At 35.0% G+C, this 25,694-nt stretch overlaps 1 protein-coding gene across 9 annotated transcripts in view; it reads left to right on the forward strand.

Moving 5' to 3' along the window:
* Window positions 1-25,694, forward strand: part of LOC106880554 (uncharacterized) — a 96,041-nt gene that overhangs the window by 14,823 nt on the left and 55,524 nt on the right. For 7 of the 9 annotated variants that reach the window (XM_089361692.1, XM_052972451.2, XM_089361694.1 and 4 more), the window contains exon 2: window positions 22,923-23,190. In XM_089361692.1, coding sequence (XP_089217818.1) covers window positions 22,944-23,190 — 247 coding nt within the window. In that variant the 5' untranslated portion in view covers window positions 22,923-22,943. Of the gene's footprint in view, window positions 1-3,829; window positions 3,920-4,076; window positions 4,667-22,922; window positions 23,191-25,694 lie in introns of those variants that run through there. The other 2 variants (XM_014930549.3, XM_014930556.3) reach the window with 2 other exon arrangements.

The following is a 25,694-nucleotide window of genomic DNA, read 5'->3' on the forward strand; positions in this document are numbered from 1 at the left end:
AACTCTAACCCTAACCCTAACCCTAACCCTAGGGTTAGGGTTAGGGTTTGGGTTAAAGCAAATTTAAAATGAAAAAAGCAAATAAAACGAAGAATCGTTTGTTTATGTAGTCGGCACTTAATGTATATCGGCTGAATGGACGTCAGTGATTGGTTGAAATTATCGAAATAAGACAATTTTTTACATGAAATAAATTCGAATCCAAAAATATTTTTCTGTTCTATAACACAAAATAGATAAGTATACGAAGTTTGAAAGTCTTTCGGTACCAAAAACACTACGTAAAACATTAATGAAAAATGTGGCCCCCGTTTTAAAAAAGATCCCATATTTTTAATAAACAGATCGTTACAGTGAAGCTGAAGATATTTATTAAACATTTCATCATAACCTCGGTTTCAATTTTAATTTTATAAATACTCAGCACGAGTTAATTAATACACATGACCAACTTTGCCTTGCTACATAAAGAAAGTCAGATTTATACAGACCACATTTTTCATTACCTATATATATATATATATATATATATATCAATAAGATACTTTTTCTCAGCAGCCAGGTATAAACCAGTTCTCATGGTGACTTTAATGAAAGTCAAAACTAATTGGCAGTTAATTTCTTTTCACTACCTGGCCACTGAAAAGCACTGTGTTTTCAACATAGTGTTTATTTACACAACAAGGTTAAACATGTGTTTATCAAACATGGGATCATAGCCTTCATTACAATTTTTATTGCATAAATGCTACATCAGTGACCCTGTTAATATATGTATGTAATCTGGTTATTAAAGACAACTAGTAAAACTTAAGAGATATGTTTTCTTCTTATTGGATTTCCTCAGTGAAGCATAATCTACTGTTGCCAAGACTAAGAGTGATCCTTATCTATATATATATGGGTGGCTTATTAGCAACTTAACAACCTAAAGGCAAATTTATAGATGTTACTAAAGTGACAGAGGGTACTTAGTGGTACCGGCATTGCTAGAAGTAAGAGTCAAAACACAATAGCCACAAATTTACTATCTTAATGATTGATAAGTTCCCTAGTGAAATTTACTATCTTAATGAAGATAAGTTCCCTAGTGAAAAAAGCCAGATCACTGGTGATTTCAAATTTTAATGCAGAGCATCTTAATTCTCATCGGTGGCTCTTATCACGCCCAGGATTAAACTCAGCTCACTTTGTCAGCTTATAAGAAAACAGTTGAATTCATATGCTGATTTTAAAAATGGTGAAAGTGAGAAGTATAAATAATATAAATAAAAAGTGTAAATAATTAGCAATTTAACAACCTAAAGGCAAATTTATAGTTGTCATTAAAGTGACAGATAGTACTAAATGGTACCAGCATTGCTAGAAATAAGAGTCAAAATAACTCGATAGTTTACCTCCTTTGTCAGTCATTAAGATAGTGCATTTGTGACTATTGAGTTATTTTGGCTCTTATTTCTAGCAATGACGGTACCACTTTGTACAATCTATCACTTTAGTGACGTCTATAAATTTGCCTTTAGGTTGTTAAATTGCTAATAAACCACCCATATTATTTATAGTTTGCATTTTTACCACTTTTGGAATCAGTGTATGAGTTCTATGGTTTACTTATAAGCTGACAAAGTGAGCTGAGTTTAACCCCAGGCATGCTTTGGTTTTTCTCAGATGAGAAAAATTTCTGTCAGGATCAGATGGTGAACACACAGATCAACTGTTGGCTTGGTGTGTCCCCCAAAACAAGTACTGAGAGTAATATAAATCAAACATCCAGTCAACATCATGGTGTTTGGAGTGGTAACTAGTGATGGCAAAGTTATGTCTCCATTCATCTTTCCGCACAGCCTCAGATTCAACATGGAAACCTACATCAAGTGCCTGGGGTCAAAAGGGTGGCTACTGGAAGACCCTATGTCTGGCAACAGGATTCTGGCAACAGGATTCTGCCACAGAAGCAGGGGAACCCAGTCGTGGCTGTCAGACAATTTCTGCAACCACATCACCCCTAACATCTGGCCACCGAACTCCCCAGAATGCAACCCCCGCGATTATTATGTGTGGGGCACAGCTGAGCGAGAGACCAACACAACTCCATGTGACACCAAAGATGAATTGAAAGTAAAGATTATGGCAGCATTCACCACTGAAGAGGTGCTGAAGAAGAAGATTCCGAAGTCGTCTGAAGTCAATGGCGATTTTATTGAATAAATTTACTCTTTAGTATTTCAAGATATTTTTATGTAATTTTGGAAAATATATCTGTTAAAATGAAATGTCAGTGTTATTTTCATTTTTGTGTAATTTAGACAACAATTTATTCCCCGCAACCTGTATATATATATATATATTTATACATACACACACATATATATATTATATATATATACACAAAAACAATTGCAGCATAGAAGATGTTTATAAGCCATTTAAGAATACACAAAAAAAACTGTTAGATTCACTTCAACATTTAAATTTAATTTATGCCAAAATATTTTTGTTGCTTTGAAACTGTGACAAAACTTTGTGTTGCATCTATCTATATATATATATATATATATATTTATGTATGTGTATGTATGCATGTGTGAGTATGTGTGTATTATTTATAGCTTTATCTGCTTCAAGTTTCACCATAATGAAAAAGAGTGATTCCATGTTCTCTTGAAATTTTATAAATTCTTATGCCAACAATAGTCCATCGTTATCTTTAAAAAAATACCCTCTCTCCCTCTCTCTCTGTCTCTCTCTCTCTCTCTCTCTCTCTATATATATATATATATATATATATATATATATATATATATCCCTGTATGTATATATATATATATATATATATATATATATATATATATATATATATTTATATACACACAAGCACAAACACATTAATCAGTTCTACATTCTACCAAATGAGTAGAATATGACTTTGTTGAAGAGATTTAATTATACTGAAACATGTCTATAGCTTCTACTAGTTGGTTTTAAAGACAACATCCACTCCTTTCTGCATTGAGATTATTTTCCAAGAAGTTTTCATTGGCTGTTTTTATTGGAGTTATTTCCCTTGACTCATTTTCTAATTTTAAACATCTCTTGAAGGAGGGTTTTGTCTACGAATCGTACAGATAACCTCAGTTAATTAAAAATTTTCCTCTTTTTATAATTACATACGTGACACATAATGTACAAAAATCAAAGTTACGTCTACACACACACGCACACACACGCACACACACACTCACTCACATGCATACTCACTCACAAACCCATACACTAATCTCACATACTCTCTCACACATACATACACGCATTCACACACACACACACCTACTCACATTCATTCAGTAATGCGCATCATATATACATGCAACACACACACACACACACACATCCTTACCCACTTGTTCACAAACTCACACTCACATACATTCATACTCATCACACACCCACACACGTGCACACACACACATACACATACATACATTCACATGCACACATACACACAGAATCACAATATATGTATATATATAAAAACTCATAATAATTAAAAACAAGCTTAAATGCATAGACTCATATTCATACACACACACACACGTACTTACACACACATACAAACACACACATATATATGTACATATACAGCTGTATATATATAAAAATTAAAGGCAAGTATACACACGCACACACACATGAACATGTACACAATACACATATACTCATACTAATACACACGCACACATGCAAACACACACACACATACACACACAAATATACACACACATCTACACACACACACACACCAATACACACACAAGTACACATCTTCCATATCTAAACACTGGATGCAGCTTTATGTAGTACACGTGGCTATCACTATGAGGGACATTTATTATGTATAGAGGTAAAAAAAGGGGACAAGGTAAGGTTTTATTTTAAGTACCCCCTACATTAACACCCCATCTAATCTACTGAAACCCCTACTGTCCTGTAGGGGTTTGTAAAGAGGGGAGATGAGTTGTTTGTTTATATGTATGTTTTACTAGAGGCAGGTCAATTTTTCCTTGCTCCCCCCCTCCACCTACTCACGCTAACGTGTGTGAGTGGTGTGAGTGAGTGTATGTATGTGTGGGTGTATGTGTGATGTAAGCGAGGTGAAAGGGGTTGTGTGTGAGAGAGAGAGAGAGAGGGAGTGCGAGAGTGAGTGTGATTATTGCTTCGATCCAGTCCAGTCAGAAGTAACGCAAAAAAAAACAATGATGCTTCATCATCACCATCACCACCAACACCAACACCCACCACCACCACCACCATCATCACCATTATCATTGTCATCATCATTATCATCATCACCATCATCACCATCATCATCACTGTCATCTGCTGCATCAACTTCGTTTTCTGGTAGTTTCCACCATCTGTTGACAATTTTTTCCTCGTTTATCAAGCAGAGATAATGATGATGTTCATTCTAATTACATCCTTCTAAGTCCACATCATCACCATAACCATCGTTTATTGTAATCGTTATCATCATTATTATTATCATTGCTATTAGTATTTACCAAACCAAAATCAAACTGACATTTCAGTCCATTTTACTGAACAATGAATAATTTCGTGAAATTTACATTCTAAAACACAGATTATTGACTAAAATCATGTTCTGGTAAATATTAACGTTCTTCAACATTCTATTTGTTTCTTTCTATCTCACATGTTTCATGTTCGCATCTATTTATTTCTTCCCCTTCTTCTCTCTCTCTCTCTCTCTCTCTCTCTCTCTCTCTCTCTCTATCTATCTATCTATCTATCTATTTGTCTGCCTATTTGTCTCTTTCTATGTATTATTTTCCCTGTCTGTCTGTACATAAATACACACACACATATATATATATATATATAGATAGATATATAGATAGATAGATAGATAGATAGACAGACAAATATACAGACATATATACAGACATATATATATATATATATATATATATATATATATATATATATATATATATATATATAGCTTTTCATTTCCATGTTGCTTTTCATCCATCAAATTAGCTCACTATTGACTTATCTATCTGTCTATCTATCTATCTATCTATCTATCTCTCTCTCTCTCTCTCTCTCTCTCTATATATATATATATATATATATATATATATATATATATATATATATATATATACATATTTATCTATAGCCAGACAGACTCACTGTCTATATCTTTGTCAATTTGTTTGTCTGTCTGTTTATCCATCCATCTATCCACTAGCCATCTTGCAGTTATTTCACATATTTTCCAAATTGCCCAATTTCCTTAGCTTCTTCTTTCTCTCTAATGGTTCCTCTTTATTAATTCTTCTTTCCCTGTCTTATGTTCTTCTCTCTCTCCCACCCTCTCTCACACGTGCACAATTATCACTTTCACTTTCATTATTTACCTCCCTCTACTTTATTTTTCTACAGTTCTTTAGCTCCCTTCATTCCCTTAAACATTTTCTAGCCATCTTACCTATCTTTCTCCTTTCTTTCATTTAAATTCAACCATTTAAAAAAAAAATCCTGTTTCCTTTACTAAGCTGTTTTTTAATCATTTCTAATTTTCTTAAACCATCTACCATCTATCTATCTATCTATCTATCTATCTATCTATCTATCTATCTATCTATCTATCTATCTATCTATCTGACTGTCTGTCTGTCTGTCTGTCTGTCAGTCAGTCTGTCTGTCTGTCTGTCAGTCAGTCTGTCTGTCTGTCTGTCTGTCAGTCAGTCTGTCTGTCTGTCTGTCTTTCTATCTCTCTCTCACTCTCTCTCTCTCTCTCTATGTGTGTGTGTGTGTGTGTGCGTGTGTGCCAGTATGTGTGTGTCCAATATTGGATTTTCCACTCACCACAGCAATTTCGTTGTACCCTTTTTGTTGATATATGTACATATATATAGAGAGACAGATAGACAGACAGACAGATAGATAGATAGATAGATAGATAGATAGATAGATAGATAGATAGATAGATAGATAGATAGATAGATAGATATCCCACCAGACAGACTTGACCTGTTGCTTGTTTTAGCACTAATACCTGGTACTTTAAGTACCTATTGTGGAATCCACTTTGATGCAAGCATTCAGGAAAGGTTTCTGCTGTGTGTGTGTGAGTGTGTGTGTGTGCGTGTGTGTGTGTGTGTATGTGAGATTAGTGTATGGGTCTGTGTGTGAGTGTGCATGTGATTGAGTGTGTATGTGTGAGTATGTGTACATGTGTGTTAGTGTATGTATGTCTGTGGTTATTTCGCTTAAATATTTCTAATGTAATTATTTAATCTTTTAAATGAAAATAGCTTAACAATAAAATCACCTTCAAAGAATAAATAATGCAAAATATAATTTTCTTTGAAAAATGAAATATTAAATAAACATTTATTTTTCTTTTGGTTACATAAACTCTAAAAATTTATTGTTTCCATAACAGAAGGAAGTGGTAAGAAACGAAAAAAAAATTAATAAAAGAAGATTCTAGAAAGCTAAATTTTATTCTTGTACCAAAGCAACACAGTAACTGTAACTCAGATTGTAAACAAAAACCAACCCATGTCTTTCCCACCACCACCACCACTCACATGCATCCACATTATTCACTTCATGTTGTATTCTTACATTTCTATAGAATCATAAGAGTATCACAGAAAATACTGCAGAAAATACCTTGCAGTATTTCTTTCAACTTTTTATGTTCTACGAGGGGATACTGAAAAGTTCCTGGTTTTGGGTAAAAGAAAATATAGTTAATTATGGTTTTATTCAATAATTATGCTTTTATTCAATAATTATGATTAATGAATACAGTTAATTATGATTAATGAATACAGTTAATTATGATTTTATTCAACATATTCCCCTCTCAGATGCACATACTTATTGCAGTGATCCTTCAGTTTTTCTAAGCCCTGTAAAAGAACTCGGAATTTTGGGCCTCCAAGCAGGCCTTTTCTGATACCCTTCAAGCTAGGAACTTTTCAGCAGCCCCTCATAAGTTCAGATCCTGTTAGAGGTCAACTTTGCTATTCATGCTCCAAGGTTACTCATGTTTTTATTTTTTGTTGAATCTTAAGACTCATAAGACCAGTTGTCTGATTTCCATGGCATTTAAAATGACCAAGATTTAACATTCCTTTGAATGGGATGCAGGCTTCAAGACCAGCAATTTTGAAGGGAGGAAGCAATTCAATTAAATTGACCTCAGTACTTGACTGGTACTTTATTTCATTGATCCCAAAAAGACAAAGCTAACCTCATAAGGATTTAAACTCAGAATGTAAAGAGCTTGAACAAATGCCATTAATCATTTTGTCTGATTGTGCTAACGATTCTCCCAGCTCATTACCTTACCAGTCATGTATTGAGATGATTTAATCAACTAACCCCCACCCTCAACCTTTCCTAAAAATTGCTGGCCACATGTTTAATTTAGAAATTTTAAATGGCAGAATTTTTAGAGAATTGATAAAAAATACTTTGCATTATTTCTTCCTGCATTTTACATTATGTGTTCAAATCCCACAAAAGCTCAACTTTACATTTCATCTATTTGGGATCAATAACGGGAAGTACCTGACATATAATGAGGTCAATAGTATTGATTGACTTCACTCCCCTCAAAATTGCTGTCCTTATGCTTACATTAGAAATTATTATTATTATCATTGTTGTTGTTGTTGTTGTTGTTGTTGTTTTTTACTTTTAATCTGCAAGTTTGTTACAATCACTTGTCAAGACACACCCAGTGTCCTAGGGCAAGTGAAGGATAAGAGATGTTACAGTATAACTGAAAGCTTGATTAGGGGAAGGGGCTGAGGTAGTAGTAAGATATCTTCATGTACTACAACACAGACATTTAAATGGATAGTCTTTTTAAGGATGTTGGCAGTATTTGTCAGCACAAGCTTTTGGATTTCTCTGAGACATGGTTCTCCTGGGATCTTATCTAGATGTTTCTGACATCCCTTTTTAATCATACCTAGGGCACCTACAATAACAGGAACAGTTCTTGCTTTAAGATGCCACGTCCTTTGCATTTCAATTTCTAGGTCCTTATATTTATTTGATTTGTCAAATTCCTTTACAGATATATTTTTATCAGTGGAAACACTTACATCTATTAGTCTACAAGTGTTTTCGTCCCTGTCTTTAATAATTATGTCTGGTAGATTAGCCTGGATTGTTTCGTCAGTGTTGACTGGAAAATCAAAGAGGATAGTAACATTTGTACCTTCAACAACTGGCTCAGGATGATGTTTATACTGGTAAGCAGGAGTACTGATTTTGTAGTGTTTACATATTTTCCAATGTAAATACTGTTCTACCCTATCATGGCAATCTTTGTATTCGTTTGATGTCAGCACAGGACATGGTGTATTGTTTCGTCAAATGTATCACAGAATCTGCATTTAAGGACAGAATCATTTTGAAGAACGTTTTCCTGGTAGTTTTTGGTGAGCAAGCTTTGATCTTGTGCCACCAATATGAAACCTTCAGTCTCTGCTTTCAGTCCTGCTTTTAATTATTATTATTATTATTATTATTATTATTATTATTATTATTATTATTATTATTATTATTATTATTATTATCATTATCATTATTATTATTATTATTAATAATAATAATAATAATAATAATAATAATAATAATAATAATAAGGAAATAAACTGGCAAAATCATTAGCATATCAGACAAAATGCTTAGTGGTATTTCATCCATCTTTATGTTCTGCGTTCAAATGCCACCAGCATTGACTATGTTTCTCATCCTTTCGGGGTTGATATGATAAATATCAGTTGAGTACGGGGAGGTTCGATGTAATCAACTAGTCTCCTCCCCCAAAATTTCAGGCCTTGTGCCTTTAGTAGAAAGGATTGTTGTTGTTGTTGTTGTTGCTGCTGCTGTTGCTGTTGTAGCTGTTGTTTAAGTTGAAGCAATAACTAAAGTCTCTATAACTCAAAAGCATGTTATTGAGATTTCAGTGCAGGTGGATAGGACATATAATTCAAATGAAAGATGATCGCATTCCAAAAATTCTTTTGTATGACCAACAAATAGAGGGATACTACGGTAAAGGAAGACCCATCCTTAGGTATAAGAGTAAGTTAAAGCAATCACTAAAATCTCTACAGCTTAATTTGACATCTTGGAGCAGTTATCGCTGAGATCAATGTGCATTGCATAAAATGTGTCATGATGCGTCAAAACAATTTGAGTCAAAGAAACAAAACAATAACAAGAGTTATATCCTGCAATCAACAGGCAAATTTGTCCAGTCCCAAACAAAATCAAAATCATCAGAGTCTCCATTGTAACAGCATAACAAAATCCATACTTAAACTCAAATTACATTTATGCATCCATCACAAATAAATGCAGCTTCTTTTATTTTCAATCCACTTTTTTTTTTGACAATGTGAGTTTCATTTCCAATTTGTGTCAGCCTTTTAGGCAGCATTTTGGTTGTTGTACCAAGTGCACCAATTACTACAGGAATAATTATTGTCTTAGTCTTCCACAATCTCCTCGGCTCTCTAGCTAAATCCTGATATTTCTTAATTTTTTTCAATTTCTTTGATACTGAACCTACTTTCTTGAGGAATTGCAAAATCTATTTATCCTACACTGTTTATTTTGTCCTCTATAAACAAATCTGGTCTTCTTGCCTCAACAGTATGATCAGCATTTGTGGTAAAGTCCCACAAGATATTGTAATTCTCATTTTCTACCTCAGCCTCTGGTTCATGTTCATACCTCTTTCCTGTTGTTTTGAAACCACACAGCTAACATCCCATTGCACTCTTTTGCCAACACAGTCATGTCTGTGCTTACACTCCTTTTGTGCTAATATACTGCACTCACTCAAAATGTGATTGATACAGTGTTTCTCCTGGCTCTTTGCATTCTGAGTTCAAATTCCACTGAAGTCAAAATTACCTTTCATCTTTTCAAGGTTAATAAAACATGTACCAGTTGAGCACTAGTAGAAGATGGGGATGGATTTGACTTACTCCCTCCTCTAAAAGTGTTGGCCTTGTACCTAAATCAGAAAGAATTGTTGTTATTATGTTTTTAAGTCTTATGTGAATTTCTATAACAGCACCAGATGCATCTCTGTAATGTCTGCACCATTGTCTTTCAAGAATGTAGAATTGTGTTAGTATTTGACATCAGTTTTGCTTTGTTGCTTCCGGGCCTATTGTAAGTGTTTCATCCATTTACTGTGTAGAGTATGTATATTGTGAGTACTACTGTTGTTATTGTTGTAGTGATTCTTGTTGTTTTTTGCTTTTGTTAATGTTGTTGCTGCTGCTGCTGTTTTGTTATTGTTGTTGTTTTTTTGTTGTTGCTGTTGTTGTTGTTGTTGTTGTTGTTGCTGCTGCTGCTGCGGCTGTTATGCAGTTCAGGTCAAACAATTGGCCAAACAACAATGTGCAACCCATAGACCTATCTCAGATTTGCAACCTGCAGATCCATGTCCAACTAGCTGAGTACCATACTGCACACACAGTAAAACATCATATCTTTTGTCTTTTACCTTACCTGTTTCAGTCATTAGACTGCAGCCATCCTGGGGTACAGCCCTGAAGAATTTTTAGTTGAATGTATCAACCCCAGTACTTACATTTTGTTAAACCTAGTACTTATTCTATCATTCTCTTTTTGTCAAACCACTAGGTTATGGGAACATAAGCACACTACCACCAGTTGTCAAACACAGATACACACACACACACACACACACACATGCACACATATACAGCAGGCTTCTTTCAGTTTCCAGCTACCAGATTTACTCACAAGGTTTTGGTTAGCCTGAGGTTATAGTAGAAGGCACTTGCCCAAGGTGTCATGCTGTGAGACTGAACCCAGAACCATGTGGTCGGGAAGCAAGCTTCTTAATACACAGTGGTGCCATATGGAGCCATATGTAGTTTGTTGAGCATATTGTGTACTCTTCAGTGTCCAGTCTATTTCTGTACACTAATACATTCTAGTGGTGACCACAACAGAGATGGACAAAGTGGACTTAGTCAGAGTCTGGTAATTGCTGGCCCACTTATTGCTGGTGGTGTGCATGCCTAATGCAGTGTTTGGAGCCAGCGAGGTTATTGAGGTCACTGCTCTTGTATGTATCATCATCATCATCACCATCACCATCAGCAACAACAGCAGTACTTTATTGTCTCCATTTCCAAGCTTGCATGGGTTGGATGGAATTTGTTGTTGTTGATTTTCTATAGTCCGATGCCCTTCCTCTCACCAACCTTCACCTGTTTCCAAACAAGTAACAACTTCCAGATTCTAATTTTCTCTTTTTTCCTTCTTTTCTTCCTTCATCGTCCAACGTACTGTCTCGTAGCATTGCATTTTCCAACGGTTTTTTCAAATAAGATATGTAGCAATCTTCTCTACTCGCAGTTGTCACATAAGGTTGTAATGTCTTATGGTTAAGTTGGTTCTTATGAATTTCCCTGAAGAGAAGATTACATCTTTATCAATGTCACTCATTCCTTTGGAATGGACCATTTGTAATCTTCGAAACATATGTCGGAAATAAAAGTAATCATTTAACATATGCGTATAACTCCATTTATTAAATTTTATATATATATATACATATATATATATATATATAGATATATTCAGTGGGTTTCTGCATAATTTCCATCAACCAAATTCCGTTCACATTGGTCAACGCAAGACTACAGTGAGAGACATGTGCACAATGAAATCAAACATAGAACCACATGGCCATGAAATGAACTCCATAACTACACAGCTATGCTTCTTATTGCTCAGAAAAACCAGTAGGATCCTGTGGTTGGGTTTCATTCTGCCATGCTTACCTCTCTTCTTCTAAACATTTGATTTATGTGCTCCAATCAAAAGAAATCAATAATGGTCGATTGCATAGTACTCACTTTTTACTTTATTTTAGAAGCAAAAGATGAAGGGGAGAGGCAGAGACAGATAGAGAGAAGGAAAAAGAAAGAGAATGAAAAAAATATCAGATGGACAGAGTAAAAGAGAGACACAAACAGAGAGACTGACTGAATTACTAGAGAATGGGACAAAAGGAAAGAATGAAAGAGATAAAACCGGAAAGATGCAAGCAGACATAGAAAGAGAGAGAGAGAGAGAGAGAGAGAGTAAGATGGAAAATGGAATGGTAAAACAAAATACAAAAAATAATTTAAAAGCAATAGTCAATAATGAAAGGAAGAAAAATAAGAAAAATAAAGATTAAGAGACAATAATAGAGATTTCTTGCACTGAAGTGTACACAATATGTGCTGACACGTAGATATGGGAGATTTCGCTACATAACTCCTACGCTAACAGCAGGTCTGACTTTGCAGAAAAGGAAGGGAGAGAGAGGTGTACATTTATTGATTCTGTTGATACATATATATCTATATACATATATATATACACAGATATACCCTCACACACACATGTATTATAAATATATATATATATATATATATATATATATATATATATATATATATATATATATATATATATATATATATATATATATATATATATATATTTATATATAAATATATATGTACACATATATATATATATAAATATATATATGTACATATATAAGTGTATATATATGTGTGTGTGTATATATATACATATATATACATTTATGTGTGCATGTATATATATATATATATATATATATATATATATAAATGGCTACAAGCAGGCACTGGTAACTATCAAATATAAATTAGAGATAATAAGATAAATAAAATAAAATATATAAATAAAAAATAAATAGGTAGATAAATAAATAAATCATTGAAACCAAGTAAATGGGTATTTCCTCCTTTTAACTTTGATTTTAATTATGTTTTATTTCTGACATCAACCTCACTCCCATTCAACCCAATCTTTCATTTTTTTGTCTTTGAAAATGTTATCCAATTGTTAACTGGAAATTCTAAAAGAAAAAAAAGTAAACAAAAAATGTCTGTTATAAACTCAGAAAAATAAAAACACACACCCGTACATACATACATACATACACACATACATGTATGTACTATATTTTTGCATTTGGTTTTACTCATGCTTAGAAGAATTGCTGCTTAATGGGAAATCAATATAAATTTCCAAATTGTTTTTGCTGTGTTTGTTTCCTGTTTCAACCAATCAGATCACCCTTACAAACATCTTATTTGTAAAAGTCACTTTAAGACCAGGAACCACTCTCATCACCATTAGCTTCAGTAGTAGCAGCAGCAGCAGCAACAACAACAACAACAACAACAGCAACATTTAATAGCATTCCTTGATATTGAATTAGAAGATTGCAAAATTATCTGTAACATGAACTGAAAACTGGTTAGGTAAAGCAAATAGGTTCTGTGACCTCAATAATATTTGCTAGTATCAGAAGTGGGTCTGATGATGATAATATATTGGATTTAGAACTCTAAATGGAGTGGAAGAATTACAGAGAACTAATATCTATAGTGTTAGGCACAATAAGCACCATGAGATGAAAAAAATGCAACAAATCTGTCAATGAAACCAAAGCCATGTATTACATTTATTGCATGAATTGTAATCACTGGTACCAATTTTTTGCTACAGGATGACCGCTTCTCGTTATGTCATACTATAAATTGTTTCTGATACTTAACAATGATAATTTGTCAGTCACTTGGCCCAGCATGATAGGTTACTCTACAAATATGCTCTGTTTAGTCCTGTGCACTGTTATGTTCTTGTCAGTAGTACCTATCTTTTATATTTTTGTTTTAACATTGTTTACAGTCTTTTTTAAAACAATTTTGCCCCAAATAAGGCTTAAAGCCACTGTACATGAAGAACTATGAAGAAGAAAAAAGAAAGGGTCCTAAATTTTTTTTTAAATGGTGATTTACAGAAAACTTAAAGGACTGAATATCATAGACCAGAAGAAAACAAGACGGTGGTATTAAGTTCCAGAGAGCAACAGTTCATGGAAAGAAACTATTGGAATAAAAGAACCTATGACTAGCAGGAAGCTCAACAGAAATGATACACCTCAGAAGAAAAGCAAGTAACAAGTTTAAAGGTTTTAACAGAGGTTAATAGACTAGAAAGTTCATCAGAGCAATAACTATGGAAGTACTTCCAACAGATTTATTGGTTTATGTTGGTCATCCTTGTTTGGATTCACTTGGTATAGAGTCAGTTTTATGATGGCATAGGGATTGTATCTGCTACACCAGCCACTGTAATTTCTAGCTCCTACTGCAATGCTCTGGTGGGTTTCTTAAACTATGGGCTTTCAGTATCCAGATCTTGAAAGCAAGTTGGAACTGCATTTTTTCTCTCTTTCTAAACAAGGCAAAGTGTTCTATATATCACTAGTCTATTACCAGTATTACCTCCCCTTATACAATTAATGACTTGCTAGACTTGGTTGCCATTTGAGAATGAGCTTTTAAAACCCAGTCTTGTATTCAGTTACTTAATAGTGTAACAGTCAATTACCCATATAACTAAAGAATTCAAAAGACTCACTCTCCTAGCAAAAAACAAAAGTTTGGGATTGAGCATAATTTAAATAATAAAAAACTGTAATGACTCTACATCTTGCATTGAATACTCATTCATCATTGTTTATGTGAGATGTATATAATATGTCGTCATCCTCCTCCTCTTCCTCAACATCCTCATCATCATCATCATCCCTTTTTCCGTGCTGCAGTTTAAAAAAGGTTTGACCCAGTGGGCTCTTTTGATGTAATGATGGGAGCTTACAACAGCACGGTCATCAGCGACCTTATAGGTCTGTATATTTTAGACACCTTGAAGAAGAGATTTCCATCAGTTCTCTTTGGTCTCTACAGCTCTGGTCATCTCTAGAGGAGCTAGCAGGCATACTCTCAATAGGCTTAGGAAGGAGCTAATTAGCACCCTTATCTCCACTGGAGTCAAGATAACAATTGAGACCAACCTCACCATTGTAAACTTTTTAGATGTTATGTCAGACCTGAGCTTCTGTTCTTACAGACACTACTGCTAACCTAACAAAAGGTTGACCTACATCAACACCACCTCCTGCCACCCACCTACTGTGCTCAGGAACCTAGTGAAGGGTGTCAGTAAGAGAATCTCAAACATTATTCCAATGAGGTTCTGGCATCCAGTGGGTTTAAGGACTGCATCTCCTACATGCCAGGCACTGGTACCTGCAAAAGGAAGTGCCACCATAATGTCGTTTGGTTTGCTCCACCCTTCTCTCTCAATGTTAAAACCTGTATGAGAAGAATATTCCTTGGACTGGTGGACAAACATTTCACACAGTCACACAGATATGGACGTTTGTTTAATAGTCTCAACTTAAGGATATCCTTCAATTGTGTGCCCAACATTAAGAAAATTTTAATGAGAACTCCTAAGCTATGAGCAGAGGCAGAATGCTCATGTAGGGTATACAATGATTGCCCTATGGGAGTATAGGGTCAATGAAAAGCCAAGGGAGTAGTGTATGAGGCTCAGGTGATACCTGGCACTAGCAGCCAGATTAACAGCCTAAACAACAACACATCTGTTGACAACAACAACAATTACAGTGGCGATGGCTGTGGCCAGAGTAATAGCTTAAGAAGCAATGATATATCAACCGACAATAGCAGCAATGACAACAATGGTAGTGGTGACAGCAGTGGCAATAGCAGTGCATTAAGCAGAAGAGACAATAATACCAACAGTTACAATGCCAGCAGCAACACCAATTTTGCAGCCAGAAATGGCTGCTATGCCAGCAGCAATGGAACCACCAGAATCATATCCAGGAATATCAACAATGGCAGTAACTCCAGCAATAGCAACAACAACATCAGACCCAGAGTTAACAAAAGAAACATCAGTGGTGGTAGTACATCCAATACACAGACACAAATCCATGTCAGTTCAACCATGCTCTCCTTTAAGCAATGTTTCAACAACCACAAGTCCACTTTTAGGATACTGGAAAGGTGCAACATCACATCCCTGGATAACCACGTATGGCACTTAAAAGAGGAATTAACTCCATTGATGATTAAATGGAAGTTCCTTGAATAACCGGGAACTTATATAAACAGGATCAAGCGATGTATGCTTTGCTTGGCAGAGAGGACAAGAGACCTAATAAATTTACTCAACCCAGGGACCTTTAAAACTCCAGGAAAGAAGTATTTAGTCAATGCCTGCACCTAAAACATTTCCAACTACAAACTTAGAATTCCCCATTTGTTGAATAGCCCTTCTACAGCTCCTTTGAATATCACCGCGGCTGCAGCCAATGTAAGGGAGTTAAACCCATCCACCTACTGTACAGACAAATATTTTTTGTTTAAAAACTAACTGACCATGATGTATTTTTACTTCCAGTAGTAGAGACGTTATCCACCATTGGCCACTTGAGTCTTGTGAGTTGTCTATACAGCAAAGCTCTATAGGTGCAAACCAAAGGGCACTCTATGACCAGCCATAACATTTAACTTCCTAATATATATATATATATATATGTGTGTGTGTGTGTGTGTGTGTGTGTGTGTGTGTGTGTATGTATGTATGTATGTACGTATGTATGTATGTATGTATATATATATATATATATATATATATATATATATATATATATATATATATGTGTGTGTGTGTGTGTGTGTGTGTGTGTGTGTGTGTATGTATATATATAAATGTATATATACATATATATAAAGCAAATAAGTAACAAGGATGTCCAGGTGTCAGTGCATTACAGCCGTTTCATGTGGCTCTATTTAGTCGATCAATGTATCCTAAATGTTTTCATTGGTGGATTAAATGGAGCCACTTGAAACGGCCATAATGCACTGATACCTAGACATCCTTGTTACTTATTTGGTTTAGCTGTGCAGACCATACTGGACTGACTTGGTGCCTCAACTTAAGTACCTAATTCAACTGAATCTTAATTATTTCATTATATATCTATATATATATATATTTATATATATATATATATATATATATATATATATATATATATACATATATATATATATATATATATATATATATATATATATATATATATATATATATATATATATATATATATATATATATACACATATATATACACACCCACACACATATATATATACATACATATACACAAATATATATATACACATATGTGTATATATATATATATATATATATATGTATGTATATATACACACACATATATAAACATACGTATATATATATATATAAGTATATATGTATGTGTGTGTGTGTGTGCATGTGCATGTGTGTGCATGCATGTGAGTGTATGAAATAAGAGTGCGAATTATCTCTTCTATTCAAATATATTCTAGGCCTATTTTTATTTCTGCTAAAAGAACAGAAACAAGCACAAGATAGTAAGCATTTATTCACTGACAACAATGCAACACACACAACATCTCATGTTACTGGACCCCTTCCACACCTCTTCTATTATTTCATAATCTTTTCATGTGATCTCTTTACTAACAACAATACCAACTTTCTTAGCATAATACTTATCTACAGAGAAAGTAAGTTAAATGCATCTCACACCTACTTTGAAGTTTCCTTGTCACATGTGACCAAATGGAATCATATTTTGTGCTTTCTTTTTATTCATTTACTGATTTTGGTCCTTAGACTTCAACTATCCTGGAGGAACTGACTTGTTATTGTTGTTGCTGATACATTTTTTATTCCATTTTTATATTCTTTTTCTTCTTCTTTTTTTAACATTTGAATATTTAGATAATTCTCTGAAACAAGGACTAGAAATTAAAGTTGTTTTCCAAGAAAGTGGGTGTAAAGCTATATTTAAAACAATAGTTATGAGGATTTAAAGATTAATATAAATAACAAAAAAAGGAATGAAGATAAAAAACAATATAAATATGATAATGGTCGTCGTCATCATTATCGTTATCATTATCATTATCACCATCATGAATTTACATTGATTTAGTCTATTCTAACATGAGATGGATGATACTTATTGAGGTACAGCTGGTTGCCCTTCCTGTCACCAACCCTTATCTCATTTCAAGTAAATCATTTACTCACACACACACGAGCTTGATGGGCATCTTCGACTAGCAGGTCATGCTACTCCAGACTGATGACGAGCAAAGACTCAGAAACATGTCTCTGGATGCAGGCTTAGCTGGGTGGAGGTGTTTGTCCCCCCTTGTAAACATAAGGACACAGGAAATGTGTCAAGGCCAACAGGAAGCGGTGCAGCTTCCTAGGTCTAACCAACAGTAGTATTATTCCCTTCAGGGGACTGTCACATTAAGTTGACAACATACAACTACTTCATTGTATCACTACTGCATAAATCTCTCTGAGAGATTTAGAAATGGTGAGCTAGAGGGCTGTGCCAAGCTCCAATGCTTTGGCATGGCTTCTACTGCTAGATGGCTTTCATAATGCCAACCACTTTACAGAGTGAGCTGGCTGGTATTTATGTACCACTGACAACAGGGAGGTCATCAAGTAATTTGCAAGACATGACCTCTTAACTGAATGGATATAGTATTGAGGGAGGTGGCTTTTTGCCAGGTAATGAGAGGTTAAAGTATGATAGCAGGGCAGGAACAGGCATCTTGTTGTTAAGGAGATACATGGTTATCTCAATTGGAAAAGAAAGATCATGGTAAAGATGTCCCAGGGAAAATCTTCAAGCTACAAAGAGATGAATATTAGAGAAGGCAGAGCGAGGGAATAGATAAGTAAGTTTGCTAGAGTTTGGAAGGAGAGTGGCGGATGGACAGAAATGAGGTTCTGTCAAGTCTTCCCCCAACAATTCATCAGTTTTCTTTGTTACCTTGTTTCCTTCTGTCACTTTCCCTCCACTGAACTGATATCCTCTACATCCAATTCATTCCTTATTTCTAATCATCTGTCTCACTATTTTCACTCGGTGTACTTACACATCTACCTTTTCTATTCCTCTATCCTATTCTGTCTCATATTCACCTTGTACTTGGATCACCCTCTCTCTCTCTCTCCCCCTCTCTCTCTCTCTCTCTCTCTCTCTCTCTCTCTCTCTCTCTCTCTCTCTCTCTCTCTCTCTCCCCAAGACACCTGCTCCACTCCCTCTATCATAGTTTCTTATCCCTCCATTGTATTCCCACTCAGTTGAGGAATCTTATTTATCTTGGTAATCTCACCGTTGTTGATGCCATGTAAAAAGTACCCTATACACTTCCTTAAGTGGTTGGCATTAGAAAGGGCATCAGCTGTAGAAACCATGCCAAAGCAGACATAGAGCCTGGCAGAGCCTTCTTGCTAATCTGTTCTTGTCAAAATGTCCAGCATGGAAAAGGGGACATTAAATTATGATCATGATCATGATCATGTATGTATTTCTGTTTGGGTATATGAATATGTATGTACATACATTTGTAACGATCTCTGAAATATAATCCAAAAGCCATTAATGAATAAAACAATTAATCAACATTTCTAGTTGTAGCCATTCCTTCTTAATTGAGAAACATGTTGTCTTAAAATCCATGGCTGACACTGTATGGTCTCTATTTAAAGATAATGATACAGAGATATTTGGCCATCTCAGTGTGACTTATCAAACAACAAAGGAGCCTTTCCTTGACCCAATGGAAATAGTAGTAAAATATATCTCCAATCACACCCAACTATCTTAAACAAATGGAAAAGAAATACAGTGTCTCTTTGCAACTTGATTTGTTACCTTGTCATCTGAAATATTTAAGGTTCCCAGCTCAGATCTAAATAATGATAGCATAAATCTTGCCCTGGTCTGTTTTTGCCTTTAGAAGCAGTGTTTTGTTACGCAGTTATTTATTGCTTTTGATACGTCTCTAATATACAAACACACACACACACACACACACACACACACACATGTATGCACATGCACACATACACATACACACATACATGCACTTGCACGTGCTTGTACACACATACTTACACACACATATACACACACACTCACACACATACACACACACATATACACACACACACAAATGCACACACACATACACACATGCACACACACACAAATACACGTATATACATATGCACACACATACATATGCACACACATACATACTTGTACACACACTCACCCACATACTTACACATACACATACTTACACACACACACACACACACATGCACGTGAACACACATATATTCATATGATTTTCTCTACCATATACAGACCTTCTTTATTTCTTTTGTCAGTTTCTTTTGTAACCGTCTGGCAATGGTAGAAATCAAAATTATTATTTAAAATACAAGTCATATACTCAGGTTGATATAAAACGATTAACCCCTTCCCCTCAAAACTGTCTACTTTGTACCTAAATTAAAAACAATCATTATTATTATTATTAGTGACATTTCATCTGTCTTTTCGTTCTACATTCAAATTCCACCTTTCATCCTTTCGGGGTCAATAAAATATGTACCAGTTGAGCACTAGGGTCGATGTAATTGACTTACACTAACCCCTAAAAATACTGGCCTTGTATCAAAATTTGAAAGCACTATCATTATTATTATTTTAAACCTTTGTATGTTATGCACGTCCCTTCTTTTTCAGTGTTTACCATGTATACTTTCTTTCACTTTTTTTTTATCATTTCATTATATGTAAACCCCAACACTTTATGTCTGTTGTTGTATTGTCCTCCTCATCCTTCCTCCTTGTGGCAAATAAATGAAATCATTATTATTATTATTATTATTATTATTAGGTCAACTTTGCCTTTCATCCTTTCAAGGGCGATTAAATAAGTACCAGTTATGCACTGGGTTTGATGTAATTAAATTAATCCCTCCCCCCAAATTTGAGGCCTTGTGCTTCCAGTAGGAAGAATTATTATTATTATTATTATTATTATTATTATTATTATTAGGTCGACTTTACCTTTCATCCTTTCAGGGTCGATAAAATATGTACAAGTTGAACACTGGGGTCGATGTAATCAACTCATCCCCATTCCCAAAATTGCTGCCCTGGTGGCAAAACTTGAAACCGTTATTATTATTACCTCCACCTTAGTGAAGGTGGTGGCATTGTTTTCAGTCATGGTTGTCTGTTTGTTTGTCCGTGGACAAGATATCTCAAGAACTGCTGGATGGATTCGAATGAAACTTTCAGAGATATTTGGCCTCGTGACTGGCATGAACTGGTTAGATTTTGGAATCGATCTGGTACTGGACAAGGATTCTCACTTAGCTTGCCAGGTCTTCTTAAGCACAGCTTATCTCCAAAGGTCTCGATTGCTTGTCATTGCCTCTGTGAGCCCCAACATTCAAAGGTCGTGCTTCACCACCTCATCCCATGTCTTCTTGGGTCTACCTCTTCTACAGGTTCCCTCCACTGTTAGGGTGTGACACTTCTTCACACAGCTGTCCTCATCCATATGCATCACATGACCATACCAGCAAAGTTGTCTCTTTTGCACACCAAATCTGATGCTTTTTATGTCTAACTTTTCTCTTGGGGTGCTTACACTCTGTCGTGTATGTACACTGATATTACACATCCAACGGAGCATACTAGCTTCATTTATTTCAAGCCTATGCATGTCCTCAGCAGTCACAGCCCATGTTTCACTTATGTGTAGCATAGCTGTTCGCACATAGGCATCGTACAATCTACCTTTCACTCTGAACGTGAGGCTTTTATTACCAGTAGAAGTAAAATCTCTTTGAACTTTGTGCAGGCTATTCTTATTCTTCAGGCTACACTTTCAGAGCATTCATCCCCACTACTAACTTGGTCACCTAGTGATGGAAGCTATCAACTACTTCTAGTTTTTCACCCTGTCATATGATGGAATCTATTTTCTGTACATCTTTGGTGTTTATTGCACCTGTGCATCTGCGACACACAAAAACTATCTTCCCAGTTAACCTTCCTCTGATATTGCTGCACCTCTTATGTGTTCATAGATTACACCAGGTACATCTTATGGAATTTCTACATACACCTTTTCTACAGAATGAGCAGGGCCATCTACCTGAAGGAATTTGTGATTTATCCATCTTCTTACTTACTAAGACTTTGGCTTTTGCTAGGTTAACTCTAAGGCCCTTCGATTCTAGTCCTTGCTTCCACACCTGAAACTTCTTCTCTAGTCCTGGTAATGACTCAGCTCTTAAAGCAAGGTCATCAGCAAGGAGAAGCTCCCTGGAGCAGCCTGTAGCATCAGTGGTGCTTTTCCCTGGCACAAACCCAAACTACATCTCATCTAAACTAACTTTCTCCTGAATTAACTGGGCTATGACCCTCTCCATGACTTCCATCATCTGATCCAACAATTTGATACCTCTGTAATTATTCCTATCTAAGGTGTCTCCTTTACCTTTGTAGCAGTTGACTATGGTGCTGCTACAACAGTCATTGGGTATAACTCCTTTGTGTATCACCTGGTTAATTATATGGATGAAGAGACTATAGCCTACATCACCAGATATTTTAAGCATCTCAGCAGTGATTTCTGATGGGCCAGGGGCTTTTCCTATTTTCATACCCTTAATTGCTTTATCTACCAAGGTACTGTCAGTTCAGATAGCTGGTCCCTCTGTTGGGTCGACATTTGGCAGACTCTCTTTCTCCCATTCATTCTCTTCATTTAACAACCTTTCAGAGTGGTGTCTCCAAGTCTCTCTCTTCCCCACTACAAAACCACTTTAAATATCTTTTAATAAGTGTATGATGAGACCTTTTTTTTTTCCACAAAATATACTTGTGAAATAAGTGTCTTATGCAAGAGCGCATCATACATACAGCAGCAAACATGGCATTAATTTTTTATTTTATTTTTCAATTACAGAATTAACAACATTTGTGAGACATGGCTTCCCAATTTGAACAGCCTTTATTGCACGAGCTCTTTCGAGAGCAAGTGAAAAGGACACCTTACAATATTGCTGTACATGGCATCAAAGGAGAGACAATCACTTTTCAAGAACTGGATCAGTGCACAGATGTTTTGGCAAATATTCTTCAAAATAAAGGTGTGGTACCAAATTCATCAGTGGCTATTTATTTGGAAAAAAGTCTGGAATTCACTGTCTCCTATTTAGCCATATTAAAAGCAGGTATGTAAAACAAAGCAAAAATTTATTTCTAATCAGTTTCTTGAATTATTTAGATTAAAACAAGTTTATAAAAATGAAAAGTTGTAACATTCATGGTTTTCCCAAGAATATGGAAGAGATATGTTTTGTGTTGGTGTGAATTTAAGATTTTAGGTTACCAATCATAAGGTTCTGAGCTCCAACCTTAGGAAACCTTATTCCACATGGAATAATTTACCCAGATACAAAATAGTCAGCAAGAGACCCACCCACCCTCACCTTGCAGTGGCTCAGTCTGATGGAAATAGCAACCAAATCTTCCTCATGTTGTATTCCACTGTCTTAACAAAAAGCAACACTTGAGTTAAGCCTACATTTTCTATATCTGACAAAAAAATGAGCTATTTGTGGCTAGACTGACTTGGGGCTATTTAACCCTTTCGTTACTGTATTTATTTTGAGATGCTCTGTGTTTCTTTCAATTACTTTAAATATAACAAAGGATTTAGTAAAATAACTTAGTTATCATTCAGCTAGTGTTAAGAACATAAATTGTGACTAGGGTTTGGTGGAAGATTTTAATTCAAAACTTATGAAAACAAGACATTTGTACTATAGAGCCAGAGCTGGTTTTAACCGGGTTGGTAATGAAAGGGTTAACTACATGTGACACTTTTGAGTGTGTGTGTGTGTGTGTGTGTGTGTGTGTGTGTGTGTGTGTGTGCGTGCGCATGTGCTTGCGTGTGTGTGCACATGGGTATATGTCTATTTGTTTAAATTTGTGTTCTACAAAAAGTCACTATCTACAATTCGTGCCTTTGTTGTCAATTCTCCTGTCAACAATTCTCCATGCATTTGAAAACATGAAATCTGACAGGAATTTCATATTTGTTAATTCACAAGCTGTGTTTAATTAATTAATCATGTAAGAGATTCAACAGAAGAATGTAAATTGCCAATAAAATATTGTCATTTTCATCAAAAAGACCACAAAAACTTTCTGGGTCAAGTGATATTAAAAGAAAATATCATGAAAATCAAATGTCTCTCCTCTAACAATCACACTGGTGAAAAACATTACTAAGGTCAGGTGTCATTAACCTCCGACGACCATTATGCGGATGCTTGTTACCAGGATAAGAACTCTCTCCTTCAACAATCATACAAGGAAAACAGAATGTTAAGTCTCTCTTTGTCTCTTCCACTCTCTTTGTCTCTTCCACTCTCTTTGTCTCTTCCACTCTCTTTGTCTCTTCCACTCTCTTTGTCTCTTCCACTCTCTTTGTCTCTTCCACTCTCTTTGTCTCTTCCACTCTCTTTGTCTCTTCCACTCTCTCTCAGTCACTCACTTTCTACCTCTCTGTTCACTTCAAACAACTTGAGATTTGAAACAGAACTGTGAGGAGAGTAAATGGAAGAGGAATATATATATATATATATATAAAATGTATATTAATCCAGTTCAGTTTGTGTGTGTGTGTGTGTTTAAAAGATTATAACAGCCGTGTTTAATAAATAAGCTGACACAAAAGAGTAAGATGACAAGGCAATTATTTTGAATGAGTAAAAATGAAATAAAATATTAACTTTAACGAATAAATGGCACTAATTGGCGATCAATCAACTGTGTGAATATTTTCTCACAACAAAATTCAATTGACAGTAGAAAATGACAAATTGATTACTAACTGAACATGGAAATTTGGGTGACAAATATCTAAAACTTTAGTTAACAGTTTCTTATATAAAACAAAAAATGAGCAGTATTTTTCAACTTTGGCAAGACTCACTTGATTTGACATGTACATGCCTGTTGTTTATTCTTTTATTCCATTTCATGACGAAGGAATATTAGTATCAACATTTCAAATTATGAGTTATTTTTTATCAGTAAGCATAACTGAATGATATTATGGCAAATTCTTCTTATCATTTTTACAAATTTTACAGATCAAATTCACCGGTTACATTCTTAAAAAAGCACTATTTGATCAGTTCTGGTAGCTTATTCACCCACAAGGTTTGCTACTTTATTGGTCAACATTGCATATTGCTGAACCCTATATCCCATTTGAAGTTTTCCGGTTAAGTGGACTTAAATAACTTTAATTATTGGGTTGGCAACTGAGTTCCCCCCAATTTTTTTAAATTTTGGAATTTATTGCGTTTTTAAACCAACTAAAATGGCCTGGAATTGAATTGATTTGAGATTTGAAACTTTTCTGATGAGCTTGAATTGTGTTTTCTGGAGCAATATGTTTTCTGGAGCAATATGTTTTCTGGAGCAATATGTATTGCATTCAGAATTTGGTTCCATATCAAAAAGATTGTTTTATTGGAAACTTTTATTATAATCAAAGATAGATGCAGACATGGCTGTGTGGTTAAGAAGCTTGCTTCCAACTACATGATTTCAGGTTCAGTCCCACTGTGTGTCACCTAGGGCAAATGTCTTCTACTATGGTCATGCTGAGGCACCACCTTCAATAATTTTACTCAAATGAATCGACTCTAGTACTTAATTT

The sequence above is a fragment of the Octopus bimaculoides genome, chromosome 13, assembly GCF_046866305.1.
Source record: "Octopus bimaculoides isolate indiv1 chromosome 13, ASM4686630v1, whole genome shotgun sequence".
Lineage (NCBI taxonomy): Eukaryota > Metazoa > Mollusca > Cephalopoda > Octopoda > Octopodidae > Octopus > Octopus bimaculoides.